General features: G+C 40.6%; 1 protein-coding gene across 3 annotated transcripts in view; it reads right to left on the reverse strand.

Annotated features, from left to right (window-relative positions):
- Positions 1-20,636, reverse strand: part of DCLK1 (doublecortin like kinase 1) — a 405,519-nt gene extending 384,883 nt beyond the window's left edge. For 2 of the 3 annotated variants that reach the window (XM_072611906.1, XM_072611909.1), the window contains exons 1-2: positions 20,245-20,582; positions 14,664-15,053 (exon numbers count right to left, since the gene is read on the reverse strand). In XM_072611906.1, coding sequence (XP_072468007.1) covers positions 14,664-15,039 — 376 coding nt within the window. In that variant the 5' untranslated portion in view covers positions 15,040-15,053; positions 20,245-20,582. Of the gene's footprint in view, positions 1-14,663; positions 15,054-20,244 lie in introns of all 3 variants that reach the window. The other variant, XM_072611908.1, reaches the window with a different exon arrangement.
- Positions 20,637-25,777: the final 5,141 nt, after the last annotated feature.

Consider the following 25,777-nt stretch of genomic DNA (forward strand, 5'->3'; position numbering starts at 1 on the left):
TATCCAGGTTTACAACCCTGGAGTTACCCTACACTCTCACCTCTCTTCATTGGGACTCTGTGCCCCTTCCTCTGATTGCCGGGTTCCTCCCAGAATGTACTTCTTAAGGAAAGATCCCTGGCCAATCATATCTTACTTAATTCCTCCTTTGGAGGACTTTCTCTGCCATACCACAGAAGCCTCCTCATCCTGGAAGTCCACTCTAGTTCTGGCTCTCTCAAACTCTGCTCCTCTTCCTCTAATTGGTCAGTTCCTTCCAGAAACTTCATTTGAATGGAAAAGCACAGGCCAGTCATGTTTTCCTTTCTTTCTGAATTCTCCTCCTGATTCCCTGGACTTTCTCTACCATCTTTTCATATCTGTCTATCCCCCATTGTAATATAAGCACCTTGAGAGCAGAGACTTTCTGCTTGCATTCAATATTATCTTCAGTATTCACAGTGCTTAACTCAATAGCCAGGACATTCACCACATGGGCACTGCCTCACTCAAACCTTAGCTTAAAAAGGCCAAGGTCTCCCGCTGCATCCTGAGATATCCCCAGTAGTGACCTGATCTATATCTGGTCACTAGACCCAGATGGCTCTGGAGGAGAAAGTGAAGCCAGTGTCTTTGCACAGCCCTCCCTCATTCAAATCCAATTTAATTGCAAGTCATGTCATCATCTTCCTGATGTCATGGTCCTCTTTTGAGAATGAAGGACAAACCACTGGACATAGTTAGCACATAATAAACACTTCTTGACTTTACCTGTTGATTTCTTCATCCCTCCCTCTTCTGACTCCTGTTTCCAAATTCTATCAATTCCTTCTTCCCATTCACACTGCTACTACCTTAGTTCTGGCCTCCATCAACCCTCTTGGATTATCCAATCTACCTCCCACCCATAGGTGTCAAATTGGAGGCCCACAAAACTCCCAAGTAGATTAAAAAGTAATGGGAAAATTTTTAATTAAAATACGATATAACAGATAATGCCCATTTGTGGTTTTCTAAGTCAAAATATGGAGTAGCCATTTCTATTTGAGTTTGACATCACTGCTCCACACAACTTTTTAAAAATTTTTTTAAATTTATTTTTAATCTATGAAATAAAACAAGCATTTCCATAACACAGTACAGTAAAAAAGATGATTGCACATGAAACTGCAAATATACTACGCACAATTTGCTATTCCTTTCAAATATACAACAAAACTATCATGTAAATTTTTTCTTTTCTCCTCTTCCCCCTCCCTAGAGATGGCTACCATTAGACACTAGTTATATGTAGGTAAAATTATTCTATACATATTTCTATTTATCATTTCTTTCTCTGGATGCAGCTAGTATCTTTCTTTTTATGTCCTTTACAGTTAATTTGGGCATTTATAGCAGTCAAAATAACTCAGTTGCTCAAAGTCTTTTTTAAAACGATATTGCTGTCACTGTATACAATGTTCTCTTGAGTCTACTCATTTACTCTTCATTATGTCACACAGGTCTTTCCACGTTCTTTGTAAGATCACTGCGTTCATCATTTCTTATATCATAGTAGTAATTCATCATAATCAAATACCACAACTTGTTCGGTCATTCCCTGTTGGGGGTGTAAGCTCAGTTCCATGTGGACAGTCTCGGGCGGGTAAAGGTGAGAGCTTCTAAACCTTAGAGTTCTCATGAGGCCCCCCAGGAAACAGCAGGGAATTGAGGAGTGAGATCTCGTGTATTTCCGCCTCTTCCCATGAGAACGTGATGGGAGAGAGCATCCCCGCCCTCGAGACTGGCCCGGATCTGGGCACACCTATTGTTATCTAACAGGCACGGTATTGAGGTGCAAACGATACGGCAGGAGAGCTTAAGTAGGGTCAGGAAAGCCTGAAGGCGCTCTTAGCGCTGAGGGGCCCTTAGAGGACAGAAGGCCCCTCTTCCCTCTTCCTCCTCTCTTCGCTCTTCCCTCTCCCCTCTCTCCCCACTTCCACTTCTGCTTTCATTCTCTTACTGTAAGAACTTTGCCTCCTTGGGAGATTTCTCTCTCTCTCCTAAGGAAGAGTTCCCCCTGCACATGTAACCAAGACCCTGAATAAAGCCTAACCCTCGTTCGACTCTGGAAAGTCTCTTCTCTCATACGTTTATCCGGTTTGGCCAGCCGAAGACCTGCAATAGGTAAGGTAAGACTCGGGTAGCCCTCAGGCCTCTAGGCCTGGCAATTCCCCAATGGGCATCCCTGCAATTTCTGGTTCTTTGTCACCACAAAGAGAACATTTTAGAACATATAGGTTCTTTTCCTTTTTTCCCTAATCATCTTTGGAAATAGACCAAGTAGTAGTACTTCTGGATCAAAGGGTATAGGTAGTTTAACTGCTTTGGAAAACAGGGTCTTTCCTAATATCTGGACACTCTCTAAAATCAGTTCAAATTCCACCAACAATGCATTAGTGTCTCAATTTTTCCACATCCTCTCCAATATTTGTCACTTTTCTTTTCTATCATTTTAGTCAGTCTGGTAGGTGTAAAATGATATCTCAAGGTTGTTTTAATTTGTATTTCTCAAAGAATAATGATTTAGAGCATTTTATATGACTATAAATTGTTTTCTTCATTGGAAAACTGCCTATTCATATCCTTCGACCATTTATCAAACGAGAAATGACTCATATTCTCAAAGACTTGACAAAGTTCTTTATATATTTTAGATATGAGACCTTTCTCTGATAAACTTTCTATAAAAATTTTCCTCCTATTTTCTGCTTTCCCTCTGATCTTGGCTGCATTTGTTTTATTTGTACAAAAACTTTACCCCATTTTACACCAAACTTTGTTCTCTATCTCTTGTTTATTCATAAATTATTCACCTATCCACAAGTCTGATACGTAAAATGTTCTATGTTCTTCTAATTTTCTTATAAAATCTTTTTTTTAAGTCAAGGTTATGTATCCATTGTGACTTTATATTGGTAAATGGTGTAAGGTCTTTCCCACTTAACAAGTGAGAAAACTGAGGCTCATAGAACATGACTGAATTGCCCAAAGTAACACAATAAATAAATGACATGGCTGCAACTGAAGCCAATCCTGTCCAATAAGTATTTATTTATGTATATATTGTATATATTTATCTCTACATGCTGAATCCTTCCAACTCACACTAGAAGGTAAGCTCCTTGGTGCAGGGATCACTTACCTTTTGTCTTTTCATTCCCAGAACCAAGCATCATGTCTTCAATTTAATAAATACTTATTGGACTGGACTGGCTCCAGTTCTAGCCCTGTCATTTATTTATTGTGTTACTCTGGGCAATTCAGTTATGTTCTACGAATCTCAGTTTTCTCACTTGTTAAGTGGGAATTATAATTTCTCCCAAAGTTGTTGTGAGGAAAATCCTTTATAAATCATAAAGGACACAACACTGTGAGTTGAGCTATAATTAAATCATTTCAGTCTTGAAGGGACTTTAGAGATCTCCTATTAAAGCTCATTTAAAGATGGGAAAATGAGATGCCAGAGAAATTGTGACTTATTAAAGGTCATAGACCACACAGCAAGAATCTAAACCAAGGTCTTCCAAATGCAGTGCCCTTTCTCATCGTTTACAAAATTAAAAAAAAATAGCCACCCCTAAAAAAGTACCTCCCATAAAGCTAAGTTGAAATCTTCCAATAAGGAAGAAATCAATATGGTGGCCAACATAATGGCATTCTGGATATAATATTGCTATGTCCACCGGGGAAGCTATGGGGTCCCTTCCTGATCCCAAGATCTACCTGCCCTCAATGTCACACCTGCAGCTCAAATTTTGCCATCTACTCTTACAGAGGCAGGGCTAACTTACAACATCACATTTTCCCAGCAAGCTATGATATCTAATGTGACATTCTCTAGTCTGAAAATTCCTTCCTTTGGAGGCTGCAATCAGGTCCTTACTTTACTTTTATCTATAAGTTCAAAATATGTCATGTTGAGGTTATTTTAAAAGAGCAGTCTGGGATGAATTTTACTTTTTTCTAGCATAGAAACCACTTCAATACAAAATCCAACAACCATATTTGACTGTTATTTTAAGGTTAGGTTAAGATCTAGGAGAGAACTAAATATTCAAGTCTCTGCCATCCCATAGTAAAAATTCTGAAAAAAGGAACCCTGAGGTAAGCAATATGAGAGAAAAATCATAAAGTGCCTTCTGAGCACACCTAGACTACAAAGAGTGCACACTTAATCATAGCACGCCTGGGAATGCCCTGATTTAGGAAGGACATTTTGATTGCACTGCTAAACACCAGGAAGATCCCCCAAGGTGGTTTATGGATTTTCCTTACCTGGAAATCTTAAAAAATATGATAACTTTGCAGTTTAAAAGCAATCTTGCTTCAAGAGGAAAAAATGGGGTCAATAACTTCTGAAAGACCATATCCTGATTCTCTGAAAATAACAACAGTTATGGATTCAGAAGACCTGACTTACACAATCATTAGCTGTGTGGCCATGGGAAAAAGTCACAACATCTCTTTGATCCTTAGTTTCCTCACTTGTAAAATAGAGGTAATATGTACACTATCTAGATTTGAAGTTAAAGGAGCTGGATTCCAATTGTGACACCCCATCTTACCTTAAAGAAGTGACCTCACCCCTTTTCGGGTCTAAGTTTCTTCATATATAAAATGAAGGATCTCTATCAGCTTACCTATGAGGTCCTTTTCAACTCCCAAGCCTCACAGGACTGTTGCAGACAAAAGCACTGGGAATGATCATTACTGCTCTCATTATCATATAGTAATTGGCCTTCAAGGGCAGGAACTATAACCTTTTTGCGTGGATTAGGGGGTGGGGTTGGAAAACAAATTAGAAACCATTCAGAAAACACCACCAAGCGTTATATTTTCGCACCTTCATTTTTAAAATTTATTAAGTCTTAATTGAACTACCCCATGTCCTAAGACTGAGAAAAAGGCAGGGTTATGGATGCCTCATGGACTTGATGAGTCACCAGAAAGAAATGTCAATGAACAAGGATAATCAGCCATACAACCTAAGGCATAACCTCCTACTGTGACTAGAAGCATCAAGTCACCATTTATTTGAAGGAGTAAAAGAATGAGCAAGGAAGAAAGGATCAGGGAATGGTAGATTTTTCAGTTTTATCCTTTGTGTCTCCTGAAGTTATAAAGAACAAAAAAAATTTGAAATGAAATCAAACTCTCCTCCCACCCCTACCTTCACCACCATTCTAATTAACGTTCCTGCATGAAACTTCCAGTTGTAGCAAAGTAAGGGCAAAAATGAATGAAGAGGAAAAAAATGGGATCCTCCAATTCCCTTTGTCAACCCTGCTTCTCCTCCGTGCAGATAGCTGACAATGCAACTTAGAACAGTGCCCATGGATATGTGGATTAGAAAATATAAAAAGATGACTGCACTCAAAGAGCACTGCTAGATAGTGCAGTGGACAGAGTGCAGCATCTAGAATCAGGAAGACTCATCTTCCCGGGTTCAAATCTGGTCTCCAGACACTTCCTAGCTATGTATGTGACTGGGCAAGTCACCTAACAGAGGTGTGTCTCAGTTTCTTCATCTGTAAAATAAGCTGCAGAAGGAAACAGCAAACCACTCCAGTATCTTTGCCAAGACAACCCTAAATGGAGTCACTAAGAGTTGGAGATGACTGAAACAATTGAACAACAGCAAAATCCAAAGAAATTTTCACTCTTTTGATGCATCTGCATTCTCAAAGGTGGCTATCAATTATCTAATATTTGTTGAGCTCCAACAATATGCAAAGCACCACCAGATGTTATGAGAATACAAAGAAGTATGAGACAGGTCTCCTTACCCCAAAGACCTTGGAACCTAGTTGGGACTCATACTATCGAAGATTTAGAGCAGGATGGGACCTTAGAAGCCATATAGTCCAGTGCTCTCATTTTACAGACAAGGAAATGGAGGCCAGAAGGAGTTTAAGTTGCCCAAGATGATACAGGTAGTAAGCATCATCAATGAGAACCAAACTCAGGCTCTCTGATCATGAGTCAGTTACTACAAAATCTCAGCTGTACTCAGCTTGTACTGTAAGGTTTCTAAAGCACTTCTTCAACAATAAGCATGTGAGTTAAGTAACACATGGGTTTTTTAACTCCATTTTACAGAGGAGAAGACCATCTTATAGCAGCAACTGGCCTTGGCCAAGGTCAAGGTCAAACAGCTGAGTTAGGATTCAATCCCAGGTCCCCCGATCCTACAATCAATGCATCTTCTACTGCCAAGCAGACAAAAGCACATAAAAAATAGTAACACAAGGGAAACAATGGTTAAGTGTTAACCAAGGGGCATGATATTTTAGATGAGTTCTTAGAGAGCAATAGGTCACCCCTGGGGTGTTCAGAGAAGGTAAGACTTGAAATGGCTTTTGAAAGGTTGGATAAAACTTCAAGAGGTGTGTGACTGTAATGGGATTTTCATGTGGAAGAGAATGCTTTGAGAAAAGCCCTGGAGGTAAAATAATATATATTTCCTTTTAGAGGGAGGGGAGAATTTGGATGGCAGTAAGTAGCCAAATTTAGACAAATCAAAGAGTTCATATTCAGGAACAAGAGAAAGAAAGGTAGGTAGGGAACATATTTCAGTAGACTTTGAATGTCAAACCACATAAAACGTAGGTTTTATCTTGTCTGTAATCTGGAACATTGAAGGTTTAGCAGGAATCAAAGAATCATTAAGTCAGAGTTAGAAGGCATCTTAGGGAACATGCAGGCCAAGCTTCTGGACAGCTAAATAGTGCAGTAGATAGAGCACTGCGCCTTAAGTCTGGAAGACCTGAGTTCAAATTCAGCCTCAGTCACTTACTAGCTGTGTGATTCTGGGCAAGTCAATTAACCTTATTTGCCTTGTTTTCCTCACCTGTCAAATGAGTTGGAGAAGGCAATGGCAAACCAAGAAAACCTCAAAAGGGTTATGAAGTGTTGGACACAACTGAAAAAGATAAACAGCAAGTCCAACCTGCTCATTTGAAGGGTGAAGAAACCTGGGCAACTTGCCCAAAACCTGAACAACCTGCTGCCCAAAGCTACATAGGTAGTAATTAATAAGCTTAGATTCAAACCCATGTCCTCTGACTTCAAGATCAGTGATCTCACCATTATACTACATGGCTTTCAGTTCAAAGCAATAAAGAAACTTGACCAAAACCATCGACAAGGTAGTGAGAGACCTAGAACAAAAAACAACTAAAACACCGTCTCCAGAGTCCTACCCATTCTTTTTGTAAGTCAAGTGCATATCTGCCTCTCAAGTTTCCACCCTTCGTTCCCTGTGGCCTGATGAAGGCCTAGAGGAAAATATCTAATTATTCTTCAGTGTGAAATGTTTAAAGACAGGTATCAGATCTACCTTAGGTCTTCTCTGGGCTAAATATCCTCACTTTTATCACCAGATCATCATATGGCATGATCTTGAGTTCCTCTACCAAGCTGGTAGCCTTCCTTTACCAGGGGTAGGCAACCTGTGGCCTGCTAGCACATAGTACATAAAAACTGCTTAATCCCTTTCTTCCTTGTCTCGCTCTCCTTTTCCTAGAAAGGAGGCACTTAGAACTGAACACAAAACTGCAGATGTAACCTGGATATAGTGGTGCAGTGTGCTAGATCAAATAAAAAAATATTTGTAAAGCACTTAGCCTAGTACCTGGAACACAGTATGTGCTATATAAATGCTCATTCTCTTCTCATAGTAGGACAGGACTATCCCTCTTATAAAGGGCAGTTAGGTGGCACAGCTGATACAGCACAGGGCCTGGAATCAGGAAGATTCATCTTCCTGAGTTCAAATCTGGCCTCAGAACCTCCTTTGGCAAGTCAATTAATCCTGTTTGCCTCAGTTCCCTTATCTATAAAGTGAACTGGAGAAGGAAATGGCAAACCACTCCAGTACCTTTGCCAAGAAAATCCCAAATGGTGTCACAAAAAGTTGGATTTGACAACATGACTGAACAATAACAAAAAAAAACCTTCTATAGTTCTCAACATTCTATGTCTCTTAATACAGTGAAATATTACATTGGGGCTTTGTTTTTGTTTTTTTGGATGCCATATAACACCTGATTTACATAGAGCTAGTATCCATTAAAACCCTCAGATCCTTTTCAAAGTGTCTCCAAGCAACTTATATTTGTCTCTAGCTGTGTCTCCTGCAACTTGCATTTGTGAGGTAGCTAGGTACAAGCTGAATGAAACAAGTTCTGAGGAGCCTTTTAACTCTAAGATGTTGGGGTTTTTTTATACCAAGTGTAAATCTTTATATTTATCGCTATGAAATTTCACCTCATTAAGTCCATCCAGCCTAATGCTCTGGTCTGTCAAGTTCTTTTCGGATCCTTTCTGTGTGACACCTACACTTTGGTAAGTGTAACATCTATGCCTTCATCCAAGTCAACTCCACACCAAGCACAAACACCTGAGCATTCCATTAGAGACCAAGTTTCAAGCAGACACTGAGCTTTTCATGACTACTCTTTAGATCTTGCCATTCAGTGAAATCACCCTAACTGTACTATCAGCAGGTCCATATCTCTCCATCTCATTAAAAAAAAAAATGAGTTTATAAGGGCCTTCCTCTTTTGTCCAATTACTCAGTGCTTATTTTGTGTCTCTTTACACACATTATTTTTCTTCAGTTGTACATAACTTACATGAGGAATGGAAGGTTTTTTGTCTTTGTACACCCAGTGGCAAGCAGAATGTTGGAAACATAGCTGAAACGTAATAAATAATTATGAGATGAACGAAAGAGCTTGGAGTAGGATTATAGCAATGAGAATAGAAAAGAAGTCAAAAATGGGAAACATAAATGGGAAGAATAAAAATGATAGAGACTAAAGAGTAAAAAGGGTGGAGAATAACTAAAAGGAAAAGTATGTTTAATTTGTTCAAATGACTAACATCCTCCTCCAGGAGTATGTAAATCTACTGCTAGAATCCATTCATTGTTATAAATAAATATAACAAATAAACTAACATAAAATAAAAATAAAAGGCAGGAGGAAAAGGAACCGCCTAAAATGACCTCATTTTCACCAATGGAATCATTACCACACCTCACCCTCCTCTCCTAAGGTAAAAAAGAAACACTTTACGTTTTCGATACTGGCAGGTTAAATACGTTGCCCAATGTGACACAATGTGAAACAGGTTAAAAAAAATTAATGGACCACACCTAAACATTGAACACTCTGGAACCATCCTGAAAAAGGTTCTAAATGAGAAAAGGAGGGGACAATAGAGAGTCACTCAAATTTCTTAAGTAGGTGAGTAGCATGGTCAGAACTGTGACTTTAGGACTAGGTGGCTGGCAGCTGTGCTGAGGACTGATTGAAGAAGAAAGAGTAGGGGATAATGCAGTAAGAAGTGATCAGGGTCTGAACCAGAGGATTTTGTGAGTAATGGAAAAAGGAGAGAGGCAAGAGATACTAAGGGTGTAAAACTGTCAAGACTTAACAAATTCTTGAATATGGGTGGGTAAATGGGAATTAAAAAGAGGACTCCTAGATTGTGAACTTAAGTGACTGTGAAATGGTATTACATTTGACAGAAATAAGGAGTTTAGGAGGAGGGGTAGATTCAGGGGAAAAGATGTTTAGTTTTGAACATGTTTAACTTAAGATAGGGAATATCCATTTGGGAACATCTAGGAAGCAGTTAGAGATATGCTGGATATATGGACTTGGAAGTCATCCTAATAGAAATGGTCATAGATCCATGGGATCTAATAAAATCACCAAATGAGCTTGTGTAGATGTTGAAAGAAAAGAGGAGAGGGATGGTAATAGCTTAGTGGCACACTCACACAAAGGAGTTGGGACATGGATGATAAGCCTGTAGGAGGCATCAAGAAGGATTTTTCATGCAAATAAGAAGAAAACCAAGACAGAAAAGTGTCAGAAAGAGGTGTAGAGCACTGGATTCACTGTGTCAGAGGGACCTAGTTCCAATCTGAGCATTACTTTTCACTGCCTATATGGCCAGGGCAAGGCATTTCAGTTTTCTCAACAATAAAATGAGAGGGCTGGATTAGCTAGCACTGAGGTCCCTCCCAGCTCTGTACCTATGAGTCTATGAAAACCCAGAGAAGAAAATGTATACTAAAAGAGAAGGTGGTCAATAGTGCCAAATGCTATGAACAGGTTGAGAAGGATAGAGATTGAGAACAGTTCACTGGAGTTAGTAATTATGAGATCACAGAAGCCATTTGAAGTAAGAAGTGATCATGATCTTAATCAGAGGGAGTGTTCGTCAAGTTATGGGACCAGGAGCAAAATTTCAAGGAATTAGAGTGAGTGAGAGCTAAGTAAGTAGAGGTGAACACTGTAGGTATTGTTTTTTTAAAAAACTTTAGAAATTTTGCGGTGAAAGAGAGGCAATATAGGACTCCATCCAGGTAAGACTCTGGATGAGGGTAAAAAAGTGATCTAGTTGTCTGTGAATCTCTCCCATTGCCTAGTAATGCTCTTCAGTACTCTGCAAATAATAGCTACTTTAAAACTGTGAAGATGGACTTCTATAGTACCTTTCCCCAACGGTTCAAAGTTCTTACATTAATATTCCCTTATTTACTATCATTACATTTTCAGGAAGGAAATAGGCAGGTGGGGCAACTGAGACACAATCATTTTAGAATGTTTGTCCAAAGTCTCAAAGTAGATCAGCAACAGAAGTGGAACTAATATGCAATCTTCCTTACTAGACAACAGTCTAAATCTCCCTCTCCACATCTAATTCTAAGGGAGCTCACTCGTAAAAACTCCCACCAATGAACTGTTTGAAGAAATCTGTACAGTAAAAGGCCATTTCTGTTCACAGCTAGAAATGAGGAGACAAGTAAAGAAAGAACAAATCAAGATGATACCTGGCAATAGTGGAAGTCACTCCTATATTATCACATATATCACTATAAATAAGAACCTATGTTTGTGGGGGCGGGGGGGAATGGATCATGAGTGTATACACCCAGAAAGACATTACTAGACAAATGCACCTGTCATTCACTCTTTCTGAAAGGATTTAATTTGCAACATAAACATCACCAAATTGGGAGACTGAAAGAAAAGAAAAATGAAAAGCCAACGATATGTGCTGAAGTTGACATAAAATTAGTATGTATAGGGAGAGCGATGATCCTAATAATGAATATGAAGCAATAATTTGCATTTTAACAGACTAAGCAGGAATGTAATTGGGCAAGAAGCAAATCTGAATGAATTTCCAGCTATTTCAACATTAGCCACAGCTGCTTGCTAATTGTTGGTGTTATAAATTAAGAAAATCTGTTAAAACTGAAATAAAGTTTGATTTTTAAGGAAAAAAGCACCAATTGCCAATAGGTAAACTTCTATGATGAAAAAACAATTTAATTACAAGAAACACTGCTTTGTTGTCTTAAAAAAATTTTTATATTACCAGCTAGCAGAGCAGAATGCACCATTCAACCAAGGATTTCAAATGGTAGGTAACACAAGCTACCTGATGAGAGAAGCACAATTGGAGGACTGGAAAGAAAAAAGACTTTGTGAAAGAAGCATCAGTATGCTTTGGAAACTCTACTCCTAGAATTAGTTCATTGTTATAAACATCTGTTATACAGGAGAAAGAAATAGGTATTATTATACAACTTTCATCAGTGTCATAGAAAAACACTTGGGGTTGGTTTATGATAAAAGCACATACTTAGTCTTTTTGCAAATATAATCAAAGAATGACAGAATTTCAGAGTTAGAAAGGACCTCAGCAACTCTCTAGTCCAACACATATCCCCAAAAGAATCCTACTACAAGACATTCTGTAGTCATCAAGCCCTTAGTTGAAGACCTCCAAGGTGAAAAACCTACCTCCTAAAGCAGTTCATTCCACTTTTGGGTGGGTCCAATTATTAGAAAGTCATCCCTGATACCTAGCCTAAATCTCTTTAGAACTTTGGTTCATCTCTCTGAGTTCCACTCTCCAAGGCCAAAAAAGAATAAACACAATTCTTATTCCACAGCCTTTCAAGAACCTGAAGACAACAATTGTGTTCTACCCTCCACTCCATTCACATTTCCAGTCTTCTCTTCTCCAGGCAAAATATCCCTGTTCTTTCAACTAGTTCTTATATGGCATGGGAGGTCCATCTCCAGTTGGCCTGATCTATATCTTGCCACTAGACCCAGATGGCTCTGGAGGAGAAAGTGGGGCTGATGACTTTGCATAGACCTTCCTCACTTGAAGCCAATTCACTACCAAGTCATGATATCAGCTCCCTGATGTCATGGTCCTCTTTGAGAAGAAAAGGATCGACAATAACCTCTGAGTAGTAGCAGAAGCTATAGACTGAAGGTCTGTCACCATCCTGGTGGTCCTCTGCTTCTCAGCTCATCAACACCCTTCCATACTATGATGTTCCAGAACTGAACATGGTAATAATCCAGGTGGATCTAACTGGGACTTTGGATGAAAAGAAGGTAAATAGTCTCTTTTCTAGGAAAAGGTCATAATATTAAACATGTTTTTGATCTGATTCATGAACCTCTCAGAATAATAATCACTTGACAGACTGGAAACAGGGTCAGAGAAAACACTGATTATATGGTCATTTGAAGGGAAGAAGGGAAGTTCTTCAGAACTACTCATCAATATCTGCTATTTTCTAGAGCTGAAATTCTTCCTAAGGGGTTACATCATGGCAATTTTTCTGGCCTGCTTTGCATAGGAAAGTCATCGGTGGGAAAACTATGACATACAATGGTTCAAGCCACAAAACCCTAGAACAATCATGAATTCACTGCTGTCCTGGAATAAAGACTTGGAATTTTTAGTACCTTTTTTCTACATCTACATATTTATATAGAAAACCTCTTATATTTGACTTAGTCCAGTAAGAGTCCAACACATGATCATTCCTTTAAGAATTTAACAATACTTCTCCTTTAAATGTTTAACAGTATATACATATTTGTACAAATACAGTAAAAGTAGTGTTCTCCATCTGCTTGCACTATATAGAGAGAATAAATGCATTTTCTCAGGTACCCAAAAAAAAGCTGTTATATTGATTCTTCTCCTTTAATTTACTGGAAACACCAAAGTCTGAATAAAAAGAAAAAGGCCAGACACAAGCAAGCCAAGAAACATTTTGGCAGCATGACTGCTCATTGAAAGGGGACCCTGAATCCATAAATAAATAAATAAAGACAAACAAAAAGCAAACCCCAACTTCTTTCTCACTCCCTGAAGCCTGGAAAGTCTAGACACACTAGTGACCTGCTTGGCATTCTGTGAAGAGATAAAAGGAGAGGAAAGCAGGGATAGAAACAAGAAGTCGGCCCTCTGGAATGGCGTGGACGCTAGGGTCAACACATGTTCTCCAGTTACAAAGGAAGAAAGCAGTGTTCTGCCCAGTGATCGGGGCAGCATATGAGGAGGAGGCAGAAGCAACAAGAAATCCCTAGGGTGGACTGAAAGGGAAACTTTATACCACCTGAACTAGCCTCAAGGTAGAAACCAGAGAAGGGAGAAAGTAATGGGCATTCGGCCACAGGGATGCTCTGTAACATGAAGTCAAAATTTTCAGTTTTTAGGATGCACTGAAAATGATTAAGAGGCTGAAGAGCTAAGGAAAGTTTCTACAGAAAACAAGTGCAACCTTAATAAAAACAGAAATCTTCAATACTGCCAGCCTTCCCTTTCTGTTCTTTTTCTGGCCTGTATTACTGGAAACCATTTCAGAACCCATCAGGAAAGGATCCGTTAGCATGCATATCTTAGTGTAAATTCAAGTTTTTACTCTTTCTCCAATAAAAGTTATTTGCCTTATTTCTAATGAAGTGAAAAGTGTTGTCCCGCTTGAAAGAGATTTGCCACATTATCTCCCCACAAAACATGGTGGGGAGAGGAGGAACAATCTAAGATCCTTCTCTCCCTGCTTTGGAAATGACAGACAGGAGCCCATGTACCTTACCTATAAGTATACCTCCCAAAACAAATTTTAAAAAAGCCTGACTCCACAAATCAAACCTCCACTGACTCATCTCTCCAATCAACTTTAAAGATAAAATATTAGTTTTTAAGGACTTTAAATAAATCTTTTTATAGCAGAGATTAAATAAAGTTCCTCTACTCCCTAAGGACAATATCCCTTTAAATAAAAAAGAAAACAACAATAAAGGAGACATAGTACTCTCTGGGAGTCGGAAGACTTGCTGTCCAGTACTAGCTCTGCCATATGTCACTTGCCTTTTGGGGGCCTCAGTTTCCTCTCTGTAATGTGAGGATGATAAGAGAGTCTTTCTTATAGGACCAGTGTGAAGAAAGTACTTGGTAAATTATATAGAATAATAGCTAGCTTTTATATAGTTCTTTAAAGTTAGCAAAATGCATTACATAAATTATCTCCTTTGATCCTTACAACCATCCTTTGATGTGCTATTATCACTATATTCCAGATGAGGAAACTGAGGCCCAAAAAAGGTTAAATGACTTGTCTGGGGTCATAAAAATGGATAAGAAGATACTTTGAGTGAGGGAAAAAGACGACACAGATTTCTGGAGTTCACTATTACCTGCTCCTCTGGCCAAGAATCAACATAAATATCATGTCAGATCAAACAGACACCACCTGGCAATTTAACATCTACTCTAACTTTCTGTTTCCCTACTTCAATGCTGACCTTCAACTAGCTGGTCCAAGGTGGAAATCTTCTTGAGTCCATCGATGGTGTAGATTGTTCTCACTCCCTGGGGCAAATTCACATTGTCAGACAGAGTTCTGGTCAGATCAGCCAGCAGAGCCTCAAAAGACCTAAATCGGTCTGGGGAGATGGCATATACGATCCCTTTGAAGTAGCGATCTCCGTTGCGATAGAAACGGACTTTCTTCGCTTTCTTCTCCGAGCTGAGGGTCTGCAGAGTACGGGTTCGGTAAAAGCTGCAGTGGGCACTATGGGTCGGACTGGGCAGGCCATTTACCCTAGACCCTCTGCCATATCTTTGCGCTTTATCCCGCTCATCAAAGTGTTCCAGCTCCATATCTCTCCCAAAAGACATGTTCAAAATGGAATCTAAGGGTAAGAAAAATAAACACAAAAATACACACTGTCATTTTCAGTGAATCAATAAGCATTTATTGAGGTCTTGCTGTAGGCTCAGGTGGAGACAATAAAACTGTTAGAAATACTGTTAGAAATTACTAACATTGTTTAGGATGGCTTCGTGAGTGAAAGAATCAGAGTCTCCATCTTAAGAGCTGAAACTTTATATTTTGGTGGAGGGTAAAAAAGAAGAAAGGTTTTAGAGTCAAGTATAAAAAGGGTCTATATGATACTGAATGCAGGTCACATGATCAGAAATTCCTAAAGGTAAGCTAGAGAAACACAATTTGGAGGACTGACTCTCTCTCTCTCTCTCTCTCTCTCTCTCTCTCTCTCTCTCTCTCTCTCTCTCTCTCTCTCTCTCTCATACACACACACACACACACACACACACACACACACACACACACATATATGCACACAGAACTAAACAAAATTAACTTCTTTATATTAAAAACTTGACTGGTTTTAACCTTACAAATAAATTCAATTTCTTCCATGGAGGGGCATTCATTGTACAATTTGAATGAATAAAAATGCATTTCTAAACATAGTTGTTTCTTCTTGTTTTTTTGTTTGTTTCTAATCAGAGTAGTACTAAGAGGAAAAGGATTTGTTCCATCTTTTGAAACAGAGGGTAACTGAAGTCCACCCCACCTTCCCTTTCAGTTCCCTTCTCCAGCCCTACTACTTTCTCAGGGTACCTGTGCTGACATATATCAGCAGATCTGTCTCAAAAAAAAAAATTCTGCCTCAATATTCACTAAAGTGTTACTGAATAATAGATAGCTTAAGATGTTATCTTTCCCCAAGTATTTGAATTTTAATATGGGACTCTTGAAAGCCCAAAGCTTTCATGACCCAAAAGAACTAATTCCAATTTTAGGCACCTTGACATAAAATAGGGTGAACATACTCTTGGATAGGTGGCCTTCCCAGTGCCACTCATACCACCAAAGTAGCCACCTATTCATAATATCAAATATAGTATGCCTTTTAGTTTACCCTTCCCTTCTTCTGACAGTCAGAAAACTTGAATGAGTCAAGTTAAAATAACAATTTACAAGAGTTAAACATTACATCGAGAAAAACGCTGACTGTGGAGTCAGAGGACTTGGCTCAGATCCTTCCATGTGATACTACAGACATGTGATCTCTGGGCCTCAGTTTCCTGCACTATAAAATGAGATTAAAGGAGATAGCCTCTATGATCCCTTCCTGTTCTAGATATAGGAGCCTATGACCCCACAAACAAAAGGCAATTAATACAAAGCACTCTGGAAAAAGTAAAATTGGAAAAGACCTATGGTTACTATTAATATGAAATGATTGATCTCATAGGGCAAGTGAAAGAGACATTCATTCTGTCATTGATCAACCAGACCCCTTAAAGGCAAGACTGGCCCTTTTAAGCATGGTGAGTGTGGGCTTTTTAAAATACTCCTAATTCAGACAATTCAAGGTGTGAGAAAATTGTGAGCTATCATGGGAGCAACATATTCTTCTGCTTGAAAGAAAACATCTCTTACATTCTGAGAACACAGTATAGCTTATAACTTCTAACTCTCATATAGAAGAAAGAAGTTACATCATTCCCAGTTATAAAAATCAACAACTGATTTATAAGTAGAGTCACCTCAAAGAAAATATCAGATAGTGTCATTTTAGACAAGTATTAAGGACAAGAGCTGGCTGACTGGCTATTCATTGTGGAACATGGAGTATCCTGTTATATATTTTTAAAAGCCAGATCTCTTGTTTTTTCATTCTAAAGGGGCGGGGGAAGGAAATACTGCCAATACTCATGCCAAGAAACCAGCTCATCAGGCTCTTCACAAAACCAACATTCCCCACAGTTCTAAAGCTGAAGCCAAGATCCAGTCTGCTTTGTGGGTTTTGTTTTGTTTTAAGCCAGTTGTAATTCTCCCACCTCCAGGGGGTCGCTCCTAAATTTATATTTAAAATCAGCTCCAATACTACAGAAGCTGTATTGTACAGTGCCCAACCAGAGAGTCCAAAAAGTTTACCATTTGGGAGGGCAATTCAACTCAATTCAACAAATATCTATTGAGCCCCTACTATGTATCAGGTATTGTACTGGGGATACAAAGGTAGAAATGAAAATGGTCCCTGCCTCCAAAGAGCTTGTGTTTTACTAGACAGAATTATCAATCATCAGCTTGAACCACACCTGTAGACAAAAAGGTATAAGAATTATTTTTAAAAAGTCTAAAGCAAATTTAAAAAAAAAGAATCCTTTTAATAGGAGGGAAAAGATTAATTAAGATTGCACTAATAAATCTGTTTGATAACCGCTACATTGATCTGAGAATTGGAATATTAGAATAGGAACTACCTAATGAGAAAATTCTCTCTGCCTATTCAGATTGGCATTATCCCTGCCCCTTAGAGAGCTGTCTAGAGCACTGAGAGATTAAGTTAATTGTCCAGGGTCACATAACCAGCATGTGATAGAGGTGAGACCCAGGGTTGCTTGGCTTTGAGGCTAGCTGTCAGTCCATTATACCACACTGACTGTCCCCCTCCCTCTCCCTACGTAAAGCCTAAATTTGTCTAGTCCAGGAGATCCTAACCTTTTTTTGCATCCTCAACTCTTTTGGCAATCTGGTTATACCTACAGACCTCTTTTTAGTTTAATGCTTCCAAACGTATAAAATAAAATAAGTAAGATTACCCCCCAAAAGGCCATTTATATTTAAAAAGTCACCAATTTTTTTTTTTAATTTCCAGATCCTTTAAATTTCCCTGCTCTAGTCCATGGACTATATCTTTTATCTCATCATCTCTCTCTCCTCTCCTTCACTTCAAGTGGCAATCAATAGATATGCCTCACAAATTAAAACCTGATCATTTTCAAAGCTGTAACTATGACTACTAAAGCCCTCCATAACCTGGCACCCTCCTATCTCTCCAGTCTCCTTACATTCCACACACTACACATACAATCCATACAATCTCCTTCTTATTCCTCATACATAACACTCTCTCAACTCCAAGTGCTTTCTCTGGCTGTCCCCCAAACCTGGAATTTTTTCCCTTCTCATCTTCTCCTTCTGTCTTCTTTCAAGTCCTTGCTAAAATTTTACCCCCTGGAAGAAGCTTTTCCTAATTCCCCTTAATCTTGGTGCCTTCCCTCTCAAACTCAATGTATCCTATGTCCATAGGTTGTTTGTACACAGTTGTTTGCATGCTATCTCCCCATTAGACTGTGAGCTCTTTGAGAACAAGGACTGGCTTTTTTTTGCCTTTCTTTGTACCCCTAGTGTTTAGCACAGTTCCTGGTACCCAGTAGGCACTTAATAAATGCTTCTTGACTACAATTAACTGCTGTAAAAAACAAAAAACCAAACAGCCCATCCCAAACCAAAACACTAGGCCCTCCTAACCACCCACCAAAATTTATAGGAATCCACTCCAAACCTAAACCCAATCTGGAGCACCTATGAGGTATATCAGAGATAGGTTAAGACCTCCTAGATTTAGCCTGGCTTTCCTATTCATGGAGCTTGTGTCTGTATCTCAAAGTAAAGAATGTGTTCACTTAAACTTGGTGGTGAACATAAAATATCTTCTGTTTTTCTCATTCATTCATCTACTGGCTAGGAGACACAAGCACTAGGCACTGTGAAAAACAGAGATGAATAACCTCAGACACCTCTGGGAGAGAAACTTGAGGTGTCAGAGGAAAGGAGGTTTCCTCTTAACACAAAGCTTTTCCTACAAGGTTACCATTTCAAGAATTAGGAATCTTTGATTGTTCTCTCTGGGATTTCTCACCATTTTAAGAAGTCAATCTCTTCCCTTGTACTAGCAGATGGATTCCAATTACAGCCTTACACACACACACACACACACACACACACACACACACACACACACACACACACACACCTCACCCATTCTACTGAAAGATTACACTGCAGGTGAATTTTGGAAAGGCATGGAATAAAAGTACTCATATACTTTTTAAGTATTCCAAATATATCGTATGCATAGATATCACATGTGTATATGTATACATACATACACCCTCTAAATTCAGAATGAAAATAATTTCTATTGTTTAACAGCATATAAATCTTATTTTAAGACCCATCCTAGCGTGCACACATGTGATGTTTCATAAAACACTGCCCTACTTTTCTTGGTTCTAAAGAAAGGTGACTGACTATGTGGAAACATACAAAACCTCGTCTACTCATACACACCCCTGCAGTGCAATCAGTGTGTGTGCCTGGAATTGGTTAGATTCAAGCATTCAAAGGTGCGATATATGCACAATCTGCATACAGGATTAGACCTTTTCTCTCATTAGAATATCCAGCAGCGACCCTGTTCAAATCCTGTCTTCAAAAGCTGTCTCTTTTGTGGGCCAATGCAGGGGTTGTGTCTTCCAGCCCCTGCTCTCTCTAGGAGGAAAATGCCATTTCCTCCCTGCATGCTTTTAACACTGCGGGCGCTAATCTGTACATGATGCTGCCTCGCCGTCCCTGGAAGGACTACACAAGCCAATGTAATGACAGCCCAGGCTACAGAACAGCCCGACCCAAATGAAGCCGGCCACCCCTTCAAGGTGCACAAGCCTCACCATCACACAGTCAAACCCCTCACACAATAAAGGCCTGGCCCCACCACTCAGCCGGCGACAACCAGAGTTGGTCCCCGCTCCCCAGCTGACTCTGACAATGACAAACACCTCCTGCCTATCCATCCCTGCCCCTTTCCTTCCATCCTCGCTAGAAATGTGCGGCTAAGGAGCGCAAAACGCAGTCCCCGCTCCCTAGCCCAGTCTCTCCCCTTTAAAACCTAGGAGCACCTACCACTAGACAAAAGACTCCGGTACCCACGGCCCAGGGGCCCAAGCCCACACAATGCCCCCGGGCTGGGCTGGGCAGGGCTGGGCTGCATGGGCAGCCGCCTTTCTAGGAACAGTCTGGAGGAGGAGACTGACTCGCCGGAAGGCTGCCAGCCCGGGCCCAAAGCGCTACCCCTAGAAGGGTCTCCTTCCTAAGCAGCCACAACCTGGGGGCTCTGCGGGGTGGGGGGCGAGGGGTCTGCTGGGTGGCCCCCGGGGCTCTGCAGAAATGGCTCAGGCACGCGCTTGCTTTTTTCCCCTTCTCCTTACGGCAATCGCACTCACCGGGTCCGCAGAGAGACGCTGCCAAGTGTCTTTGTTAACAGTTCTGTCTCCTGGCCCCTCCGCGGCTCCTCTCCTGGCCTGGGGGATGCTGCTGCTGCTGCTGCTGCTGCTGCTGCTGCTGCTGCTGCTGCTGCTGCTGCTGCTGCTGGAGGTGGTGCTGGAGGCGGCTGACGGACCGGTGCTGGTGGTGGTGCTAGCGGTGGTGAGGCTGGGCTGCAGCAGCTGCTCGAGCTCCGCGTTTTCGGCTTCTGCCCTTATTGCAGATTTGCATGAGCCCGTCCTCATTGAAATGCGGCTCTTCGCAGCAGCCTAGCTCTGCCACTCTCCAGCTTTTCTCCAGAGGAGGGCGGCGGCAGCGAGCGCGCTCCCTTTTCTTCTCTCCCTCTCTGCACACACCCCCTCCCCTTTCCTCCTCCCCCTCCCTCCTTCGGGCACGCGCCTGAGGCCCCCGCCCTCCTCGCCTTCCCCACCCTGGGGCTGGGTGGCTTCACACCCTACCAGGGCTCCCTCCGGTCTTAGTGATCGTCAGTCCCCACCACCTCCCACTTGACCGCTCCACCCAGACCTTTTCCAGGTCCCCCAGGAGCTGAGCCGCGGAGTGCGAAGGGCTGTTCTGGGCGCAACTACTTGGGTGACCCCTTGATGGGTGTGTGTGGGGAGCTCAAAAGGAGGAACAGTCATTAGTTAAGGGGGGGACGTAGGGGGACTGATACTTGGTGATGGTGTTTGAAGGCTGAGGACAAGGCTGCAGGGGTAGGGGGCAGAGAGGAAGGGGCCGGGAGCAGTGTCAGCTCCCCAAATAGGGGGTGGGGCACAAAGGTGTGAGTGACAAGCTGTAAGTAGGCAAGAAGGGAACAGTAGTTTCTTCCTCCAGGATTCCCCCTCCCATCTTTAGTTCAGCCATTACTTCCAAGTCACCTCTAGGATTGTTTCCCTCTCTCTGAGGTTATTTGCTCCAACCCTGTCACCCTTCTCCACTTTTTACGCAAGGACTTCTTCCATCCTTTTCTACCCCATCCCCATTTCCCTAGGGATCACCGACTCACTACAGACCAGAAACTGCAACTATCTCCCAGGAGGCTGCCCCTACCTCTTGCTTGTCCCACGGGGTTGATGGAGCCAGACGTGCACATATATTACACACCATCCACCACTTGTCCCGAAGTTGTCACCTAATGCTAGAAATGTTGACATCCTCTTCAGATCTGAATGTCACACCAAACACAAGACTGATGGGTCACTGTTTTCCACTGGAAACCTCATACCAGAAATGAGTTCCTGGACAATGGAAAAGCCCCTATGATCTAATCTTGAAACCCATCCGGTTCCCGGGAATCCTCCCCATCATCCCTGATGATGATAGCTTTGTCCAAAAAAGAAAAAAAGTCCACAGAGTGCAGAATCTCTTCTACAATTCGGCTTCAGTTTTCAACCTGAATACGAGTCCAGTTAGACTAACTTCATCACTTTCAGCCCTCTCCCCAGAGACTACCATAAATAGGTTTAATTTCTCCCTCATGCTTACATCCTTCAAATGAAAAAGGTTATCATTTGTCGCTTGGCTGCTGAGCTGAATTTGCCATCTTCAATTACTCTGTAGCTTCTGACTCGTGGTAACTAATAAAACTATTGTAACATCTTTAAATTTGTTGTTAGTTATGAAAGAGCTCAATACATGCGTCTTACATGTTCAACAAGTATTCTACTAGTTGCGTCCGAATCTCAGCAGCTGTAAAGATAGCAGAATGAGCTAACCAACTTGTCTAAATGCAAAATATTAAATCTGTATCCAACACCTTGGGAGGGGGGAAGCATGGAGATACATTAAACCTACAAACCTGTATGCAGAAAATACAGATTGTGTCTTTTTTATTCTAATCAAGGACCAGGAAAATATTCTTTCTCACAAAATGCTCAAGTAATCACAATTCCATCCCTATATACATAGACTTTAGGATTTTTCTGGGCTACAGCTATTAGCTTTGTCCCAGCTGTCTCAAATAACTCCACCAAGTGTGGAAAGAGCCCCATGACCTGCTGTATACAGAGAATGTAGCCAGTTAAACGCTTAGCCTCTCCTTGATCCAAATACTCACTAGAAATAAATTAGTTATTTATCAAAGTAATGTTAACTCTTTCCGGAATCTAGGTTGCTGCCATTTGGCAATTAGTTTGGGATAGTAAATGCACCCTGGTGGCCTGAAAAAATAAATGCAGCTTCCAGAAGTGGCTTATTTGTGGAATTAAAATGCAATTATTTAGCCAATGGAAGTAATAGTTTATCAAAGAGTACTCTAATGGCCTGAAAGAGTTAATGCAGTTTCCAAGAGGACTTAACTATGCCAGAGAATAACCTCCTATGCAGAAGGAAAGCCTTGATTCAAGTTTTATGGCTTTAAGTAATGCCTCCTTGCAGAAATAAAATTAACCAGGGAATTTGCAAAAGGGACCTGAGAAAAATAAATTTAAGAGATCTGATGTCATTTCCTTTAAATTTCCTAGGAATCATTCAAAGAAATTATTAAATCATTGCTAATGCATTGCCTGCTTTTCAGCATTCAACAGACTTTCATGGGGTTCCTGACATGACTAGGCTCTGTTGCAGGTGCCAGGAAACAGCTCCCTGACGTGATTTTTACATTCTCCTCAGAGAAGAAACTATCTTCCAGCAGCCCAAAATTACTCAGATATCTACCACTAGCTATGACCTTAAGCACTTTCTCATCTCTTCATCCTACCACATTCTAGCCAACCCAAACAGAATTCTCCTTTAATTCACCCAAAGCAAAAACACTCCGTGAGAAGTCACTTGCCACCCCTGCAAGGTGGTTTTCGGTGTTTTGTTTGTTTGTTTAACTTCTCTTTATGTTCTCTTTAAACTCCATGTCACCTTCTGTCCCTGAATTCCCATTAATACATCCACCATCACACCACCATCATATACATCTCTAGATTTCTCATCCAGGTCAACTTTGAAAATTGTGCTCTTATGTTAAGAACCCTTGTGTTAGACATAGTGAACTCCTGCCAATAAGTATGGCCTTGGGCAGGAGCTAAAAGTCCAAAGGCAGTAGAAAGGTGAGATCATATGATTCTCTTATTCTATCACAAATTCACACTAAGGTGTACATTGTAGATAGAAAATCCTTTCTTCAGAGAATGTTTTGATAATGGGATGGCTCTTGGTGCCTCATGTGGGGGCTGAGAGGGTACTACACAAGCAGAAAAATACAGAAAGACTGGAAAGACTGACTAAAATCTTCAGCATTTTGCCTAGACCTGGCACTGGTTCCACTGTCTGTCAGTGGCTGAAATACTACAATTAACAATTCATTCCTTTGGACTTAATACCACCATGCCTAGATAAAGCTGAGCTATGCTGCTGTTGTCATTTCTGACATGAAGGGGTGGTGTATAACTGGGAGATCTAAATAAGAGGAAAAGCTACTGCTGCTGGCAGGGGATAATTAAACTGGCTAATCATGAAACCAGTTAGTAGATTTTGTTGTTCCAGAAGCAACATCTAGACCTAGATCTGAATTCCAGGGTTTGGAATAGGTATGGATCCAATGTTTGGACTCCCTAGGAAGCATCCCTGACAAGGGCATGGCACTGTTTCACTCCCAGCTTGGAGGCAACTGGAAAAAGAGCTTGATTAAATTATAATATGGTGTAATTGTTTTCCCTCCCCCCATCCCCTCAAGTCTTGTGTATTTTTGCCATGCTTAGTACTTTCCTGAGGGATATGTCAATTTTTGGTGCAGGATAAAAATTGATAATAATAATAATAATAGCACTTATAGAGCATATACCACGTGCCATGACTGTGTGCTAAGTACTTTACAAATACTACCCCATTTGATCCTCCTAATAACCCCAGAGAGGTAGGTGCGAATATTATCCCCATTTTATAGCTAAGGAAAATGAAGTAAACAAAGGATAAGTGACTTGCTCAAGGTCACACGGCTAGTAAATATCTGAGGCTGCATTTGAACTCAGCTCTTTCTGACTCTAGGCTCAGCATTCTGGACCCTGCACCATATAGACACTTCTGAATAAAAGAAAGTCTGTGATAAATCTGATCTAAACAGCCTAAGCTGCATCTCTGACACAGTGGTCTTCCAAGACTCACATCTTCACAAAAGATCAGGCATAGGTGACATCTGAAACTGGGAAATTAGGAGAAAATGTTCTCCATTGAGAAATTCACCTGGGCCAAGAGGGAATCTCTCCCTCCCCTCCAACTGGGAGCTTACAGGCACAAATTTTAAGGATAAATTCTTATGTTTGGGTTCCCCACTGAAATCTGGATTCTGGAAACACAATGTTAGTAACACAACAAATGTTACATTTTCAGAGTATAACAAATATACACATAATGAAACAACCTTTTGCCTACACCAATAAGAGTGATTGTCAACTTTTTTGGACCCCTCAATACCCAATGAGCTAAGTGGGCAATTTGAAATGGTGCTTAATAAAATGAATTCTGGGACTTCCAGTTAAGATGGTTATGTGAAAGTCCTAGGAAGCCCACTTCTCCCAAAAACACTCCATCAAAAGTCTAAAATGGTGCCAAATGGAACCATGATCAAGAATACCAAGGACAAAGAGCAGCAAACTCTTCTTTCCAGACCAGGCTAACACAAGAAATCACTTAGAAGCCTTTAGGTGATTAGCAAATGGATATGCAAAGAGAGACAGAAGCCAATTTCAACCCTGGTATACAGGACCTGAAACCTATGAACACCCTGATGGGGAAAACACTAGAAAAGTCAGAAGCAAGCTGAAAGGATGCAAGACATAAGAACAGGGTGTCTTAGGGTTGTGGGAAGCCAACATGAGCTCTCAAAAATGGGCCTGAACTAGTGGAGCTCAGCCATAGTCTATCAGAAAACCATGGTAGGTCACTATACAGGGAGAATGAGGCAAGCAATACACACCTTGAAGAACTCAAAGACACAGCAGAAGATGGGACCAAGGGGTCCTTGCAGGAGGCCTAAAACCAGAGCAGTGGCCAGCACCTATCTTATATGTGTCAGGGTCATAACTGGAGACATAGTCAACTCTCAACTAAGTAGAATGCACAGAAAAGACAGAGATAGGCTAAGGCCATATATGTTGGGATGGAGAATAGAAAATAGCATTACTTTAGAACTGCAGAAGCTCCTGCATTTAGACTACAAAGGGATGGGATCAAGCAGGGATTGCCCATGCTATCCAAGAATATGAGAAGAGGCAGAGTCTGGCATAAAGTTCCAATCTAGGAACTAAGACTAGAGACACGAATAAATAGGAGAAAACTTAGAACACAATGAAGAGCACTATGGGTTAAGAGAATTTAAAAAAATAACTTAAAATAAGAGAATAATTCAACAATAAGAACAAGTAAAGGTTCAGCAAAAAGATTGCCTTGGCTAAAAGGACTCCAAGAGTGTCTGGAAGAAATGAAATGAAAGATAAAAACTGAAATTAAAATCCAAATTAGAATTTTTGAAAGAGAAAACAAATGAAAGTAGAACAAATAACTTAG

This window comes from Notamacropus eugenii, chromosome 5 (assembly GCF_028372415.1).
Source record: "Notamacropus eugenii isolate mMacEug1 chromosome 5, mMacEug1.pri_v2, whole genome shotgun sequence".
Lineage (NCBI taxonomy): Eukaryota > Metazoa > Chordata > Mammalia > Diprotodontia > Macropodidae > Notamacropus > Notamacropus eugenii.